At 40.2% G+C, this 18,461-nt stretch overlaps 2 protein-coding genes across 5 annotated transcripts in view; one reads left to right on the top strand and one right to left on the bottom strand.

Moving 5' to 3' along the window:
* The window catches only part of LOC103281217 (tumor necrosis factor receptor superfamily member 10B), a 29,529-nt gene extending 22,140 nt beyond the window's left edge, over positions 1–7,389 (top strand). The window contains exon 10 of the mRNA XM_062961291.1: positions 201–7,389. Within this exon, the coding sequence (XP_062817361.1) occupies positions 201–502 (302 nt within the window). The 3' untranslated portion in view covers positions 503–7,389. The remainder of the gene's footprint in view (positions 1–200) is intronic.
* Positions 7,390–8,565: 1,176 nt separating this feature from the next.
* Positions 8,566–18,461, bottom strand: part of rhobtb2 (Rho related BTB domain containing 2) — a 48,152-nt gene continuing 38,256 nt past the window's right edge. For all 4 annotated transcript variants that reach the window (XM_008122334.3, XM_008122335.3, XM_008122333.3 and 1 more), the window contains exons 6-10: positions 17,358–17,476; positions 15,463–15,613; positions 13,046–13,134; positions 11,439–11,544; positions 8,566–9,861 (exon numbers count right to left, since the gene is read on the bottom strand). In XM_008122334.3, the coding sequence (XP_008120541.1) occupies positions 9,632–9,861; positions 11,439–11,544; positions 13,046–13,134; positions 15,463–15,613; positions 17,358–17,476 (695 nt within the window). In that variant the 3' untranslated portion in view covers positions 8,566–9,631. The remainder of the gene's footprint in view (positions 9,862–11,438; positions 11,545–13,045; positions 13,135–15,462; positions 15,614–17,357; positions 17,477–18,461) is intronic.

Raw genomic sequence — 18,461 nt, 5'->3', positions numbered from 1 at the left:
GCCCAGTCCAACAGAGATTAGAACCAAAGTTAGATTAAAATATATCCCAATAAAATGGGTTTTCATTTTTTATATCTTGCAAATCTCATCACCAAATACCAAAGTATGGCCAGTGTATGTTTACCCTTTTCTCCTCCCAGCAATGGGCAGAATCTTTTTATTCACAGACATCCTGACTTGTCTCTTTTATTTCTTCCCAGCTTTGCGGGAGTCTTTTTACACCTTTATTAAAGAGGTCCCTCCGAAGGATTGGCTCAGATACATGAGAACCCTTGGCCTGGGAGAGATTGACATTTATGCGGCTGAGCAGAGCAGTAAGAATTTATACGAGCAGCACTTCCAGATGCTCCAGACCTGGCTGAACCAAAGAGGAAAGGATGCGTCTTTGGAGACTTTGCTGGAGACGCTGAGAAGCATTGACCTCAAAGGTGTAGAGGACAAAGTGAGAGAGTGCCTGATCAAAAAAAACCTCTATGTTTATGAGGATTCAGTTCTTCCGTAAGCAGGCTGGACAGTTATCTGCCAGCCAGTCTACGCCACAAAGCACTGTTATATTATTCCGTTTCTCCAGGGAGGCAGGAGTGGGGAGTATGCCTTCGAAAGCCATATGCCATTTCCAGTTGAGGCTGCATTTGGCAGTCCTCTACAACTGCCTCATTTTGTCACTTTGACAGCATTGTTTTTAGTAGCAAGTACATAGAATCTACAAGTTAAGTAGATTTGTTTTGGTGAACTTTACACCGTCCAGATATTGATTGGATCCAGGCCACGGCACCATAGTGCAGGCGATGTAAATCGGATGATGCTTCGACAAGGCTTACGTGAAAACTCTACTTTGAGCTGGTTGCTTGGACAGAAGTTCTGCTGAACTCTGAGCCCTTTCGATGAACATTGCTAATATTCTTTTTTTTTAAATAGTTGTTGGTTCTTGAATAGTGCAATCTGCATTCCATATTTGCTGTATATCCCGCTTTTAGTGGGTGTCACATCCCTTTTGTAAATAGACATTGGTTTCAGTTTTTGTTCTTTTTTTTTTACTTCAGGGAATGTAAACTATTTGCCTTGAAAACCCTTCTCAGGAGATGTTTTCGGAAAGAAGGGCTTTGTTTGAGTTTGAGCTGCTAGGAGGATTTTTAGTGTTTTGAAGAAAAGGCAATTGGAGAATTTGCAGCAAATGCATTCTTGTTTCATGGTTATATTATAAAAAGCTTAATTAGATGAAGGGGAAAAAATTTGCACGTGTTCAAGGGCTGGGCACCATAACTTGCTGCGAGTGAGAATGTCCTAGAATCAGGCAGTGATAAGAGGATTCAAAATGATTTTAAATTAGATTTCTGGGTTGTTTAACATTGCAAAGACATTAATTGCTTGTGTTGTGTCAGGCAAGCCAACACTGTGTAGTGCTTTGAGTATTGTACTATGACTTTGGAAATCAAGGTTGTTCATCTAAGGAAACCCATTGGGTGATTTTGGGAAAGCCACACTCTCTTAGCCTCAGATGAGGTTAGTAGAAAACTCACTCTGAACAAAGTTTGCCATGATAGGTTTGCCTTAGGGTTGTTATAATCCAGTGGTTCTCAATCTTTGGGTCCCCAGATATTTTGGCTTTCAACATCCAGAAATCCTAACAGATGGTAAACTTGTTTGCTGTGAGTTTTCCAATCTGTATGGCCATGGTCCAGAAGCAGTCTCTCGTGACATTTCGCCCACATCTATGGCAGGCATCCTCAGAGGTTGTGAGGTCTGTTGGAAACTAGGCAAGTGGGGTTTATATACCTGTGGAATAATGTCCAGGGTGGGAGAAAGAACTCTTGTCTGCTTGAGGCAAGTGTGAATGTTGCAGTTGGCCACCTTGATTAGCATTAAATGGTCTTGCAGCTTCAAAGCCTGGCTGCTTCCTGCCTGGAGGCATCCTTTATTGCGTGGTGTTAGCTGGCCCTGATTGTTTCTTCTTTGGAATATTGAGGTGTTCGCTGGTAAACTGGCTGGGGTTTCTAGGAGTTGTAGGCTAAAACACTAGGGGATTTGCAGGTTGAGAACCACTGCCATAATCAGAAGTTGTACAGCAGCATCAGAAAAAAATAGTATGATATAACATTGGACAATTAAGCCTTGCTTATGTTAAAACCAGTCAGAATGAATCCACTTTAATTGCCTTGGTTCAGTGCTATGGAATCCTGGGGGCTGTAGTTTGACAAGGTCTTGAGCCTTCTCTGCCAAAGGATGCTGATGCCTTTCCAAACTACGAATCCCATCATTGCCTCCATGAAGTGAGATGACATTCCTCAAAGAGGAGCTCCAGACGTACCTCCTGAAGCTTTGCCTCAGCACAAAGATTACTGTATGTCGCGAATCTAATGCATCTCCCAATTGAGCATTAGATTTGAATAAATACAATATTTAAGAAGAATTACTTAACGCTAAGGTAAAGGTAAAGGTTTCCCCTGACGTTAAGTCCAGTCATGTCTGACTCTGGGGGTTGGTGCTCATCTCCATTTCTAGGCCGAAGAGCCGGCGTTGTCCATAGACACCTCCAAGGTCATGTGGCCGGCATGACTGTATGGAGTGCCGTTACCTTCCCACCGGAGCGGTACCTATTGATCTACTCACATTGGCATATTTTCAAACTGCTAGGTTGGCAGAAGCTGGAGCTAACAGCGGGCGCTCACTCCGCTCCTGGAATTTGAACCTGGGACCTTTCGGTCTGCAATTTCAGTGCTTTAACACACTTCACCACTTTTTTTTTTGGTCCTACACATTTGCCAGGCTTCCAAAGTCTCTGGATTGCACGAGAAATTAATAATTTCAATGGAATCATGGTGATGGAAAATTGGACAAGGATTTTTCTAAGTGACCATGATCAAATAGTATACTAGAATTGCCTTTACAAAGGAGAGGAATAGTCCGTACCTGACTAAGATGGGACATCAGAGGAAGTACACATAGTGTGTAGACTTGAATATTTACTATGTGTTCTGATGTTAACAGTGGGGATTATTACAGTTCCCCACACAGTTCTGTGTGGATTTCATTTCATCTCATTGCTTCTGTGGAACTTTCTCCCTCCATTTTGCATAAGAAATGGGAGTTGTGGTTTGCAGGTGATAGTTCTCAGTGGTGGCTGGGCATCTCTTTTGGATGTGAAATCGAGAAGACATCAAAAGAGATCTCCCTACGCTTGGTTTACTACATGTACATGTGCAAAATGTACACATAGCATTACTTTGATAAGCACAGTATTCTTAAGGATGTCATAAGGATGAAGGAGCAGACTTTGTTTCCTGCTGCCCTGGAAATTAGGACACAATAGAGCAATGGGTTTAAATGACAGAAAAGGAAATTCTTCTTGAACATTAAGAACTTCCTGATTGTAAGAAGAGCTGTTCAAGAGTGGGAGTGCCCTTGAAGCTCCTTCTTTGGAGGCTTTTAAACAGAGGCTGGATGACCATTTGTCGGGGGTGCTTTGATGGTGCTTTTCCTGCCTGGCAGAAGGTGGTTGGACTAGATGACCTTTAGAGATCCCTTCCAACTCTGATTCTAAGACACTTGAGGCCTTTGATTGTGTATTTATGCATAGCCAGGTAAGACTGGATGATCTTTGTGGTCTCTTCCAAGTCGATACCGCATTCCAGAACTACAGTGTTTGAGTAAGTTTGCAAAAAAGGAGAGCCAGATTTATTACCTCTCTCTGTAGTTATTACTACACTTGCGCTGAGCTTTATGTGGAACCCTTTAGCATCTGCTAAGACCTTGGTTTCTACTTAATCCATTCCTTTGTGCCTTTGTAGACATGTCTTTCCGTGTCAAAGGCAGAGGGATAGATGTATGGCCATCCATATGAAGATGGACTGTTAATTCCTTAGCGTGTTGACTATGACTCATGGAAGCCTAGCAACACCTACACTAGAGAACTTGTGGTCTTCTAGATTTCAATACTTAAGAAAGTATGTGTTTTTACGTGTTAACAAATGTGACGGCTTTTTCCGGCAAGATTTCAAATATGCGATGATTACAGACGAATTCATGGACTAGATCACTGACTATTAGCCATAATTAAAACAGCCTCCAGCATCAAGGAGAGCTATCTAGCTAATTTAATCCTGTGATTAGATTTGCCATGAGTACTGACACACATTTCTGTATTTCAGAAGGGCACCGAAAATATGTGAAGCGCACTACAATGTGGTACAGCTTTTTGAGCATCCCTTATCCAGAAATCCAGAATGTTCCAAAACCCGAGATTTTGTGCATGGGTGGCTGAGACAGTGAAACCTTTGCTTTCTGATGGTTCAAAGTACACAAAGCATTTCATGCAGACAATCCCTAAATATACAGTAGAGTCTCACTTATCCAACGTAAACGGGTCGGCAGAATGTTGGATAAGCGAATATGTTGGATAATAAGGAGGGATTAAGGAAAAGCCTATTAAACATCAAATTAGGTTATGATTTTACAAGTTAAGCACCAAAACATCATGTTATACAACAAATTTGTCAGAAAACATAGTTCAATACGCAGTAATGCTATGTAGTAATTACTGTATTTACGAATTTAGCACCAAAATATCACGATGTATTGAAAACATTAACTATAAAAATGCGTTGGATAATCCAGAACGTTGGATAAGTGAGACTCTACTGTATTAAGTAAAAATAAATTCTCTACGCTGTGTGCATAAAGTGTATATGCATCATACGGTATATACTCGAGTATAAGCCGACCCGAATGTTAAGCCGGGGCACCTAATTTTACCACCCAAAATTGGGAAAATTTATTAACTCAAATATAAGCCAAGGGTGGGAAATGCAGCAGGTACTGGTAAATTTCTAAATAAAAATAGATACCAATAAATTACATTAATTGAGGCATCAGTAGGTTAAATGTTTTTGAATATTTACTGTATTTCAAAGAAAAAACAGTAAACTAGCTCTGTAAGTGGAAAAGCAGGGTCAACAAAAACAATACGATATCAACAATAGCATAATAATAATAATCCTTTATTTGTATCCTGCCCTGTCTCCCCATTGGGACTCAAGCTGGCTTCCAACATAGTAACAAGCAAACATTCAATGCCTATATAAACAATACAGAGCTAGATATAGATCTATAATTATATATGCTAATTTCACATATACATTTCCTCCTGAAATGTTTGCAAATCGTCTCTATATATGTGCATTTCCCTTTTGCAATATTTGCAAGCCCTATATATCTATACTAGCTGTGCCCGGCCATGCGTTGCTGTGGCGAAGTATGGTGGTATGGGAAATAAAGTATTGAGGAATTGGTGGTCGTTAAGGTAAAGGGTAAAGGTTTTCCCCTGACATTAAGTCCATTATAAATGGGTTATAGAGCTGTGTGGAAGGGCCTTGAGTCTACACTGCCATATAATCCAATTAAAATCAGATAATCTGTATTTTATAGGCAGTGTGGAAGAGGCCTAAGTGAGGCCTAACTCTGCCTGTCCCCTGGGCTGAGTGGGTTTCTAGGCGACCAAGTGGGTGGAGCTTAGCCTTCTAACTGTCAGCAATTGGATAAAAACAATTATTCCTCTCCCTCTAATTAGGACTTTATTTTTCTATTCTTTTTGTTGTATGAACGTAGAGGCATGGATGAGGGGTTGTGCTGCCAAGTTTAGTGTTTCTGGAATGTGTAGTTTTGTTGTTTTGTCCTATGCTGAAATTTCATTACCCTTTTATATATATAGATTCATATCTATCTATCTAGTCATCTCTATATATAGATAATTATATCTATATAGGATTTGCAGAGACTTGCAAACATGTGAGGGGAAAATTCATATATAAAAATAATGTATACATATAGATACAGGTATACAGGTACATGGACATCTCTAGATATCTATATGTATATAGGATTTGCAAAGACCTGCGAACATATGAGGGGAAAATTAATATATAAAATTAATGTATATAGATGGAAACAGATATATAGGTACATAGGGATTGCAAAAGCTTGCAGGGGAAATGCCAGTATATCTGTAGGAGAGATTAACAAATATTTCAGGGGAAATATAAGATTAGCGGATATATATTTTTTCTTCTTCCTGACTTGCAAGGGCTTCTCTCTCTCTCTCCTTTCCCTTTTCAAAAAATTGCCTTGGTTAAGAGCGAGGGAGGCTTTGGAAAAGAAAACACACTGTTAAGGGAAGGGAAGAGGAGAAAGGAATATATCATATATTGCAGGCAGCTGCCGGGCTTGACTCCACTATAAGCCGAGGGAAGCTTTTTCAGCTCAAAAAAGGGCTGAAAAACTTGGCTTATCCTCGAGTATATATGATACACTCATGTTGGGTTCCATCTCCCAAGATATCTCTATATATATGCAAATATTCCAAAATGTAGACATTTCTGGTTTATCACATGTTGGATAAGGGATACTTGAACCTGTATTTCTGCTTCCAGGGGAATTTCGGATGTATGATTGACATAACTTGATTTTAGACATTATGTTGCTGTGAACTTTAAGACGTCTTTGCATGGATTGCTGTTCTAGCTATGCCTCCTTTTCAAGATAATTCTCTTGCGACTTTAACGTGGGGGCAGAAGCATTCTTTCCTGACATTTCGCCCACATCTCTGGCAGGCATCCTCATAGGTTGTGAGGTCTGTTGGAAACTAAGCAAGTGGGGTTTATATCTGTGGAATGATGTCCAGGGTGGGAGAAAGAACTCTTGTCTGTTTGAGGCAAGTGTGAATGTTGCAATTGGCCATCTTGATTAGCATTGAATAGCCTTGCAGCTTCAAAGCCTGGCTGCTTCCTGCCTGGGGGAATCCTTTGTTAGGCGATGTTAGCTATATTCCGGATAGCTTTGCCAAAATGTCCAATTGCTCTTGTTTATTGCAGAGACAAAAATATGAGGCTTGTAGCAGCCAATCTGTCAACTGAGGCTACACTGTATTGGATGAAGCAATAAATAAGTTACATAGTGGGCTGAGATCCACAAAAGCTTGCATTTGTTTAGTCTTTAAAATGCTACAAACATTGGCAAGTTTGCCAAAGGCTGCTACGTAATTACTTCAGATTGAAGTTCATTGGAAGTGTGTATCTGTTTCTAGATAATGTTTCTCTCTTCCGTTTTGTTTTTTGTATTTCGTTAGTGTGTCTTTTTGGATTAAAAACAAATCCCAGCTTTAAAAGCTTGGAAGTTGCTGAAAAATATTTATGAAGAGTAAATTAAGCTTCAGGTTTTGGGAAATGTACTATAAATGTATTTATTCAGTGTTTTTTCAACTGTTGTGGAAAAATAATGTTTATAGTTTACATACATTGAAAGCAAAAAGTTCTTTTGCTCATGAAGCTGTGTAAAGTACTGGGTTTTTTTGGGACTGGGTCGGGGAACTTGTTAAATAAAGCACATTTAAAAATACATATTGCTGTCATGAAATCTGTTAACATAGGGGTGCTGTGAGTTTTTCAGGCTGTAGGACTACGCTCCAGTAGCATTGTCTCCTGATGTTTCACCTGCATCTGTGGCTAATGGCATCTTCAGAGGTTCTGTTGGCAATGAGGCAAGTGTTGGTGTATATATATATCTGTGGAATAATGTCCAGGGTGGGAGAAAGAACCTTTGTCTCTTTAAAGCAAGTGTGAATGTTGCAGTTACCAAGCTTGAATAATATTGTGTAGCAATGAAGCTGCAAAGTCAATCAGTGAGGGTACCTGCATAGAGGTAGCCTGGCCTTTGTTGCCTAGAGGCATCCCTTTTGGAAGGTGTTAACTGGCACTTGAGTGGGTTGTTGTGTGTTTTCCAGGCTGTTTGGCCATGTTGCAGAAGCATTCTCTCCTGACGTTTCGCCCACATCTATGGCAGACATCCTCAGAGGTTGTGAGGTATATGTATTGCAACACGTTTTATTGATTAGCCCATCGGCCATATCAAAACATTTAACACATGGACATACAACATACAACCAGAAGTTAAACAGTTATTCAGAAATAACTTGAATAACAACAGCGCCAATTGTGTATTTATATGTATATTTTTATCAATGTTTAATGTATTTAATTTTAATTGAATTGTCTGTAATATTTTTTATATTGTGTTTTATTGTAAGCCGTCCTAAGTCCCCTATGGGTGAGAAGGGCAGGATATAAGTGTTGCAATAAATAAATAGACAGTGAGGTATATATAGATGTGGGTGAAACGTCAGGAGAGAATGCTTCTGTGTATATTGTTGGTGTATTGGCGCTGTTACTTTTGTAACATTGTGAGCCGCCCCGAGTCCCCATGGGGAGATGGTGGCGGGGTATAAAGTTTTGTTGTTGTTGTTGTTGTTGTTGTTGTTGTTGTTATTATTATGGAACATGGCCACATAGCCTGGAAAAACACACAACAACCCTGTGGTTATGGCAATGAAAGCCTCCGACAACACATGGCACTTGATTGTTTGCTATCTGAAATTCTATTAAACCCTGACAACTTCTCCAACATGTAATGTAGCATTGGTCCTTCTTTACACCCAAATGAGCCCGGAGTTTGTTCTACTTCAGCTTTATTAAGCTACTTCACTTTCTTCCCTCCAAGTCACAGGCAGACTGCGAGTGTCTTTTTAAAATACCATTTATTACAACAGAACCTTCCACATTAAAATCCAAGTTGTTTGTGTATTGGTTGGTTTTCATTTTTTTTAAAAACAACAAGAGTGTCAACACCTTGGGATTTCCTAGCACTACACTCCCAAACATCCTGGCCAAAACAGGCCAAAAGGTCCTTGCCATCACCGACTGGTGTTGTTTTAGATTGTTTTGCAAGCTACTGACAAAGTTTAGAAAAACACGGTGCAGCAAGAAGAGGCGAGGCAGCATTTTTCTCAGCCTAGGTTGGCTGGTTTCTTTCCCCTTCCAGGGCTGCAATGGATCCCTTCCCAACTTAGTTTCTTATCAGCCACGGCCTTCTTTCTTCCAGGGCTTGGCTTTAGCAAAGGAGGTTTCATAGCCTTTTGCTGCTGTCAGGATATGTGCCCAGCCTGTAAGCAAACATCCTAAAGACAAGCATCGGGGTGATTAAGTGCAACTAAAAAAAAAGGTGGCCCACCTAGTCAACAAAGGGGAGTTGGGGAACAGACTTGGGACACAGCATCTACTGCAGCTTGAAATGTTACGGCACAAATGCGAGGCACCAAATAACTTGTTTTTTGCCTTTCTCAAAGAAATAATAATTTAAAAACACTGCAGATCTGTTGCATTTCTGTGTAGCAGACTTTGTTTTTTTTTCTCTTTCTTGTACTTTATTTAAAAAACCTCTTGCATTCCTGTAAACATGAGGATTGTCCTGCTAGGTAAGTGAGCCCGTTGTGAAGGAAATCGTTCCGGCTGCCGTTCTGTCTGGGCACGGGGCACCGAGGCTGGCTGGCTGGCTGGGGCAGGGATCGGGGCCGCTCTGCGTGAGGATGGAGGATGCTCCGGCTCCGAGCTCCGTCTGTGCGGATTCGCCTGAACCTCCCAGGGATATTCATGCTCGTTTGTTTCCACTGAGGGTTTCTACGGATGGTGCCATTCTCTCTCTCCTCTCCTTTCCTCCCTTCGAGCCGGCTGGACCAGAGGTTGGCTCTGGATGGTGGCTGACTCTCTCCTTATCGGAGAGACTGAAGCATGGGACAGCGAACCTCTCAGACCACAGCGGAGGAGGAGGAGGAAGATGATGATGAAGCTGTGGCTGAGGAAGAAGGGGACTGGGATGGGGAGGAGGCGTTCCAGAAGAGCCACCTCCGCTTCGGTTGCCGCTTTTGGTGGAGGTAGTCTTCCTTCTCCCGCTCTTTCTTGGCTCTCTGGAAATGGTCCTCTTCCTTCAGGTACCAGACGGGGGGCCACCGGTGCTTCTCAAAGTAGTCTTGGTTCTCTAGAGTAGGGGGGAAGAAAGAGGATTTAAAACCATGCTCCTACTATCGAATTATGGGATTCATGTACAGTAAAGTCTTGCTTATCCAACATAAACGGGCCAGCAGAACGTTGGATATGTGAAAATGTTGGATAAGGAGGTACAGTAGAGTCTCACTAATCCAAGCCTCTGGATAACCCAAGCCATTTTTGTAGTCAATGTTTTCAATATATCATGATATTTTGGTGCTAAATTCATAAATACAGTACAGTAGAGTCTCACTTATCCAACATAAACGGGCCGGCAGAATGTTGGATAAGCGAATATGTTGGATAATAAGGAGAGATTAAGAAAAAGCCTATTAAACCTCAAACTAGGTTATGATTTTACAAATGAAGCACCAAAATATCATGTTAGACAACAAATTTGACAGAAAAAGTAGTTCAATACGCAGTAATGTTATGTTGTAATTACTGTATTTACAAAATTAGCACCAAAATATCACCTTATATTGAAAACATTGACTACAAAAATGTGTTGGATAATCCAGAATGTTGGATAAGTGAGACTACTGTAATTACAACATAACATTACTGCATATTGAACTACTTTTTCTGTCAAATTTGTTGTAAAACATGATGTTTTGGTGCTTAATTTGTAAAATCATAACCTAATTTGATGTTTAATAGGCTTTTCCTTAATCCCTCCTTATTATCCAAGATATTTGCTTATCCAAGCTTCTGCCGGCCCGTTTAGCTTGGATAAGTGAGACTCTACTGTATTAAGAAAAAAGACTATTAAACATCAAATTACATTATGATTTTACAAATTAAGCACCAAAACATCATGTTTTACAAGAAATTGACAGGAAAAAAGCAGTGCAATACATGGGAACGTTATGTAGTAGTTCCTGTATTTACGAATTTAGCACCAAAATATCGCAATGTATTGAAAACATGGACTACAAAATCATTGACTGCTAAAAGGCAGACTGTGTTACAATACAGAAGGTTGGATAAGCAAAGTTTGGATAAGCAAGACTCTACTGTACAATATTTCCACTGTATATTATTAGATCCAGGAGGTTTAAAATATACTATCCCTTCTCAGGAACCTCCCCAAATTGTAAGATCTTTGAAAGAAGGTTTTCTCTCAGTCTTTCACCAACACAGGTATAGCCGAGGCCTCTTCTAGGCTCCCATATAATCCAGATTATCAAATCAAATAATCCAGATTATATGAGTCTACACTGCCATATAATCCAGTTCAAAGCAGGTATTTTGGATTTTATATGGCAGTGTAGATGGGGCCTGAAAGGATCTAGGAGAGAGCCTTTTTGCTGACTTTCCCAAGACAGGCTCAGGATAATCATCATCATCATCATCACCACCACCACCACCATCTCCTTCTCTTCCTTTTTAAAAACACACATACACACAATTTCAAGGTGATTTACAAACGTCTAGTTTCAACCTCAGATATGCTATACTAGGGTTATAACTCCTGATTACATATGTGTGTCTGTATGTGCAAGTTTATGAAAACGAAATGGTATACACACATATATGCTAACAAATCATGAACTGCAATGTACTGACCTGCTGACATGGCTTTCATCTCACGAGGGAACTTGCGACAAATGTTGTTGTAGTTGGTGCAGATATGATGGAGGCACCAGTCGGCAAGCTGGTAGGCACCATGGAACTGGAGAGGCAAAAAAAGGCATATAGGAATGAGCTATAGAGTAGGAAAAGCCTGGCCCCCAGATTACATTTAGCCTGCGAGACCTTTTCGTGCCGAAAGTGCAGTTTGCCACTCAAATAGCGTTCTACAATGCAACTCTCATATCCACCATATCAACAGAGCATATCTTCCTGAATGTAGATACGCAAAAACCATGGATAATTGCAAATGTAATACTATTTAATGAACATTTGACTTTAATTGTCTCATAACTCTTTGTATTCATGTTTGTGGTTCTTAATGGTCAAACATAACCTCCAAAACCCATCTCTTAAGCGAGATAAAGCCCTAATAGGGGTTTTCCAAGGCATGGGAAATGATGACTCCAATGTTACCCTTGTCATGGGTAAACCCTATAGCAGAGAGGGTGCATTACAATACAGCTGCTCAATCTCAATCTTTTTTTTTTGTTTTGTTGGAGCACTGCCTGGTTTAAAGAGTAGGTTTTGGAAGGGTAGTAATGGCAGAATCTTAGTCATAGTATAGTATAGGTAAAGGTAAAGGTTTTCCCCTGACGTAAAGTCCAGTCGTATCCGACTCTGGGGGTTGGTGCTCATCTCCATTTCTAAGCCAAAGAGCCGGTGTTGTCAGTAGACACCTCCAAGGTCATGTGGCGGCATGACTGTATGGTGCATCGTTACCTTCCTGCCGGAGCGGTACCTATTGATCTACTCACATTTGCATGTTTGCGAAATTATTTATTTATTTATTTACTACATTTATATCCTGCTCTTCTCACCCCGGAGGGGACTCAGAGCGGCTTACAAATCAAATGTACATACAATATATTATTAGCATAGAACAATATAAGCATTAAATTACTATATTGTACTATATCATTATATGGTAATATTATTAGTAATATTACATGTAATATATAATATATAATTAATATTATTATATTATTATAATATTGTATAACATGCTAGGTTGGCAGAAGCTGGGGCTAACAGAAGGAGCTTATCCCGCTCCCCAGATTCAAACCTGTGACCTTTTAGTCCACAAGTTCAAAAGCTCAGTGCTTTAACACGCTGCACCACTGTAGGCCCCTCATAGTATAATATACAGTAGAGTCTCATTTATCAAAGCCTCGCTTATCCAAGCTTCTGGATTATCCAAGCCATTTTTGTAGTCAAGGTTTTCAATATATCATGATATTTTGGTGCTAAATTCGTAAATACAGTAATCACAACATAACATTACTGCGTATTGAACTACTTTTTCTGTCAAATTTGTTGTATAACATGATGTTTTGGTGCTTAATTTGTAAAATCATAATGTAATTTGATGTTTAATAGGCTTTTCCTTAATCCCTCCTTATTATCCAAGATATTTGCTTATCCAAGCTTCTGCCGGCCTGTTTAGCTTGGATAAGTGAGACTCTACTGTACTATAATATATTATAGTATAATATATTATATTGTCACTTTATTTTAAAAACCTAGGACCAAAGCTACCGTACCTGTGCCAACTCCAGGAACACAAGGACGTCCCCATCAATGTCCACTAACATCGGAGTCACTTCCATCAGACCAGACACAGTGAACTGCTCTGTAAACAAATACAAATAACCTGATTAGAGTCTATCAGTGTAATCCTAACAGAGTAAGGTACAGGGTTATTTAACAAAACAATTAGAAAATGACATTTTTCTTCCAACAACCTCAACATTTCTGGAAATTCTACATCTCTAGCCTACTCCAAAGAGTTCTCTGCAACTTTATTTTATGAATTTTTAGCACACTTTCCAGCTGAAGTGGAGAAAAAAATTATCCTAGGGCGCCACCTGTTGGTTTAACAAGAGCAGCAAAAACGGACCGGGTCCGCCAAGGATCTGTACCTCTTCTTGCAGTTGTGAGGCCTACATTAATAATAATAATAATAATAATAATAATAATATATTAATTATTATTAATAATTATTTATTATTATTTTATTTTATTTTTATACCCCACCTCCATCTCCACAAGGGGACTCGGGGCGGCTTACATTGGGCCAAGCCTGGATAATTCACACAATGCAGCTTGCCCAGAACAATACCTGCGATCTATTGCTTTATCAGTGATTTCAAGGAGAAATTTTCATTCTGGCCATCCCACAAACCAACCTTTCCATGGCAGCATAGCTCCAAAAAGTCAGTATCCATGACAGTACAACTCCCATAACTTGCAGAACCAATAACTGTGGCTTTATTATTATTATTATTATTATTATTAATAATAATAATAATAATAATAATAACAACAACTTTATTTTTCTATCCCACCTCCATCTCCCCATAGGGACTCGGGGCAGCTAACATGGGGCAAAAGCCCAAAAGCAATAAACAAAGTACAGTAGAATCTCACTTATCCAACATTCGCTTATCCAACGTTCTGGATTATCCAACACATTTTTGTAGTCAATGTTTTCAATACATCGTGATATTTTGGTGCTTAAGTAATTACTAGTAGTTCGGCAGCCAGGCTTCTAACCGGAGCGAATTACAGGGCGCGTTCAACGCCTCTGTTTAAGGAGCTCCACTGGCTGCCATTTACTTTCTGGGCCCAATTCAAGGTGCAGGTTATCACCTACAAAGCCCTAAACGGTTTGGGACCCACCTACCTTAGAGACCGCATCTCCCCCCCACGAACCTGCACGTTCTCTTCGCTCGTTGGGGGAGGCCCTTCTCTCGCTCCCACCACCCTCGCAGTCACGGTTGGTGGGGACGAGAGAGAGGGCCTTCTCCGTCATGGCCCCCCGGCTTTGGAACTCGCTCCCTAGAGAGATCAGGCAGGCCCCTATCCTCCTCTCCTTCCGGAAGAGCTTAAAAACCTGGCTGTTCCAAAAGGCCTTCGATGTTTAGTTGTTGCTGGATTGATCTATCTGTCCATTCCATAATAGCCCCATTGTTGTTGTCTTGCCATTTTATACAGCACTTTATTGTCCATTCAACTTGAGATTTCCTTTCTCATTTCGTAACACCCTAAATTCGCCTGGGTTCTACGAATTAGTCTCCTGTTTTTAACACTGTATCCTGCTTGTTGATTTAATAATTGTTTTTATTGATGTTGTTGTTTTTTACTGGGATAATTGTTTTATTGCTTTGTTACTGTTATTTGTTTGTTTTATCGGGCCTGGCCCCATGTAAGCCACCCCGAGTCCCTTCGGGGAGATGGGGCGGAGTATAAAAATAAAGTTATTATTATTATTATTATTATTATTATTATTATTATTACTACTACTATGTAGCATTACTGCGTATTGAACTACTTTTTCGGTCAAATTTGTTGTATAACATGATGTTTTGGTGCTTAATTTGTAAATTCATAACCTAATTTGGTGTTTAATAGGCTTCTCCTTAATCTCTCCTTATTATCCAATATATTCGCTTATCCAACATTCTGCCGGCCCGTTTATTTTGGATAAGTGAGACTCTACTGTATAACAGATAAAAGCATATTCCAATAAGTAAAAATGCAATAAAATCAACGTTGTGCGGGAACAATACAATAACAATAAAAACTCATTTAGAGCATAAAATTAATAAAATAAGATGGACCTATCTACTCGCATCCGAGAAAATATGTCAAATCTAGAGATTTTCTTAGTCTGCCAAGTGATTTGATGCTATGGTTTGGCAGAAAATTCCTCGAAAGGATACCCCTCTACCATGGTGCAAATATATGTTAAATTCCAGCAGAAGTACCTTATTTCAATAGGGTTTGGTACTATCAACCATTTCCACAGGAAGGCCATGGATGTATCCCATGAGGATATGGGATAGTATTGTCTATGCAGTTCTAACTCTTTGTGCATTCGAGCCATCAAGACGCAGTTTGAACTTTGCAACTGTTCTCCCTGCACTTGCCTACCACAATACAACAAATTGGAAATTACCTGTGAGCGCAACCAGGTGTGGCAGACAGAGGCGATTGGCCAGAATGATGAGTTTCATGTAATCGAGGTCCAACGTGGAGCAAAACTGGCCGGTGTACAGGTACTCGAGCACTGCTCGCATGCAGCTCTTGTTGGTGTAAGGTAGCACCACCTGCAAGATACACAAACCAAATGGCGGTTCAAGTCTTGGCATGCTCCCCGGCAAAACATTGCACATTTCCAGTGGCAAAGCAAGTGCTCATCCTTTCCCCATAACTGCTATTCTCTTCTATAGCTACCAAGAGCATTTTTTAAATCAAAATTCAAGCCTGCAGCAGTCCTTGAGTCCAGGAAATATTGGACCAAGTTCGAGCACATCAATTTATTTGTAGTGGCCAACAAAAACATAACATGGAAATGTGTTGTCGAAGGCTTTCATGGCCATAATCACTGGGATGCTGTGAGTTTTCCGTGCTGTATGGAAAACATCAGAAGCATTCTCTCCTGACGTTTCACCCACATCTATGGCAGGCATCCTCAGAGGTTGTGAGGTCTGTTGGAAACGAGGCAAGTGGGATTTATATATCAGTGGAAGATTTAATGGCTATTAAGTAAAGGTAAAGGTTTCCCCTGACGTTAAGTTCAGTTGTGGGTGTTGGTGCTCATCTCCATTTCTAAGCCAAAGAGCTGGCATTGTCCGTAGACACCTCCAAGGTCATGTGGCCACTGGCATGACTGCATGGAGCACCGTTACCTTCCCGCCGGAGTGGTACCTATTGATCTACACACATTTGTATGTTTTTGAACTGCTAGGTTAGCAGAAGCTGGAGATAACAACGGACGCTCACGTTGCTCCCCGCATTCAAACCTGCGACCTTTTGGTCTGCAAGTTCAGCAGCTCAGCGCTTGAACACACTGAGCCACCAGGGGCTCCTTAATAGCTATGAAAAGCTAATTAAAGGCTATTAAATGCTAATCAGGCTGGCCATTTGCAACATTCACACTTGCCTCAAACAGACAAGAGTTCTTTCTCCCACCCTGAACATCATTCCACAGATATATAAACCCCACAGATCTCATAACCTCTGAGGATTCCGGCCATAGATGTGGGCAAAACGTCAGGAGAGAATGCTTCTGGAGCGTGGCTATACGATGCGATTTCCTGCTTCTTGGCAGGGGGTTGGACTGGATGGCCCATGAGGTCTCTTCCAACCCTACTATTCTATGATTCTATGATTCATACAGCCCAGAAAACTCACAGCAACCCAACAAAAAGGAAACTTTGTTAACAACTGTGGCATAGATTAGATCATGCGTTACTGCCTGACCTCTGTCAAAACTTCCAGGTCAATTCCTATTTCTATGTAACTATGAAAACATGCAGGAGCTCAGTCTCCAATGCCCCTTTCCGCACAGCTGAATAAAATCCCACATTATCCGCTTTGAACTTAAAGATATGGCAGTGTGGACTCAGATAACTTAGTTCAAAGGAGATATCGTGGGATGTTCTGCCTTGATATTTTGGGTTATATGGCTGTGTGGAAGGGCCCCAAGTTTCTTTACAAAATCTGGATTTTTATTTATTTAATTTTTTTATTTATTACAGCATTTGTATCCCGCCCTTCTCACCCAAGAGGGGACTCAGGGCGGCTTACAATAATTTGATTTTACATCAGAACTGATCTTGTTAAAAAGTTGTTCTGGGGAACAATGAAGGTCTTCCTGATTCATATAAATCCCCACCCCACATGAAAATATATTTCAGGATTTCTCAATGTTTCCTGAAATCTTAGTTTCACAAGAGGTCACAGAATGGAGTTAAAACACTTGCTTCTCCAAATTGCCAGCGGAATTGAACTGCAATTTGGACACAAAAATCCATTGCCATCATCAGGTAAGGCTAGTTTCCTCCTCACCTCTTGAGTTGAGCTCTCTACAAAGGGACCTCCGAACATGGCAGCCATCCAATCACAGCTGGAGATTAGCAACGGCTTGTGGGCACTGATAGCACCATCATCCAGGATAAAGGTGACATCTGGAAAGAAACAAAGAGATAAGCAATTTATTTAAAGCAAGGCTTTGCTATCATATGAAAAGCAACCTTATATGAATTCACACTATTGGTCCATCTTGATTGGCACTTTCTACTTTCCCAACATTACTGGGTTGCTGTGCGTTTTCCAGGCTGTATGGGCTATCTTCCAGGAGCATTCTCTCCTGATGTTTCACCCACATCTATAGCAGGCATCCTCAGAAGTTGTGAGGTCTGTTGGAAACTAGGAAAGTGGGGTTTATATATCTGTGGAATAATGTTCAGGGTGGGAAAAAGAACTCTTGTCTATTGAAGTGTGAATGCTACAATTAGCCAACTTGATTAGCATTGAATAGCCTTACAGCTTCAAAGCCTGGCTGCTTCCTGCCTGGGGGGATTCATTTGTTGAGAGTCACTATTAAAACATGCCTAACTCATACTAAACACCATGCTATAACATACCATAAACTCCTTACGGACTAGATATTAATATTGAAATATAATAATTAAAAGCTAATAAAGACAAACTGAACTGAATGTAGCACAGTGTTACTGTTTAATCATGTATTATTCATTTTTATAGCAATTTGTACTGTGTTTTATTGATTTTTAAATTGGACTTTTTTTTGTAATGTGTTGTTCTTATCTTAACTGATGTTGTCATCGTTTAATATGGGATGTAATTTTACCTCTATTTTTAATTGTTATGTGCTTCTATAAGATGCCCCGAGTCCTTTTGGGAGATGGTGTCAGGGTATAAATAAAGTTGCTATTATTATTATTATTATTATTATTATTATTATTATTATTATTATTATTAAAACAAGTATTTCTTGGACTTTTTGTCGGCTTGATTAGCATTGAATAGCCTTGCAGCTTCAAAGCCTGGCTGCTTCCTGCCCGGGGAAATCCTTTGTTGCTTTGTTTCTTTCTCCCACCCTGGACATTATTCCACAGATGTATAAACCCCACTTGCCCAGTTTCCAAC

Source organism: Anolis carolinensis, unplaced genomic scaffold (assembly GCF_035594765.1).
Source record: "Anolis carolinensis isolate JA03-04 unplaced genomic scaffold, rAnoCar3.1.pri scaffold_8, whole genome shotgun sequence".
Classification (NCBI taxonomy): domain Eukaryota; kingdom Metazoa; phylum Chordata; class Lepidosauria; order Squamata; family Dactyloidae; genus Anolis; species Anolis carolinensis.
Note: the sequence above shows the minus strand (reverse complement) of the source record. Positions and strands in the feature narration are given on the sequence as shown.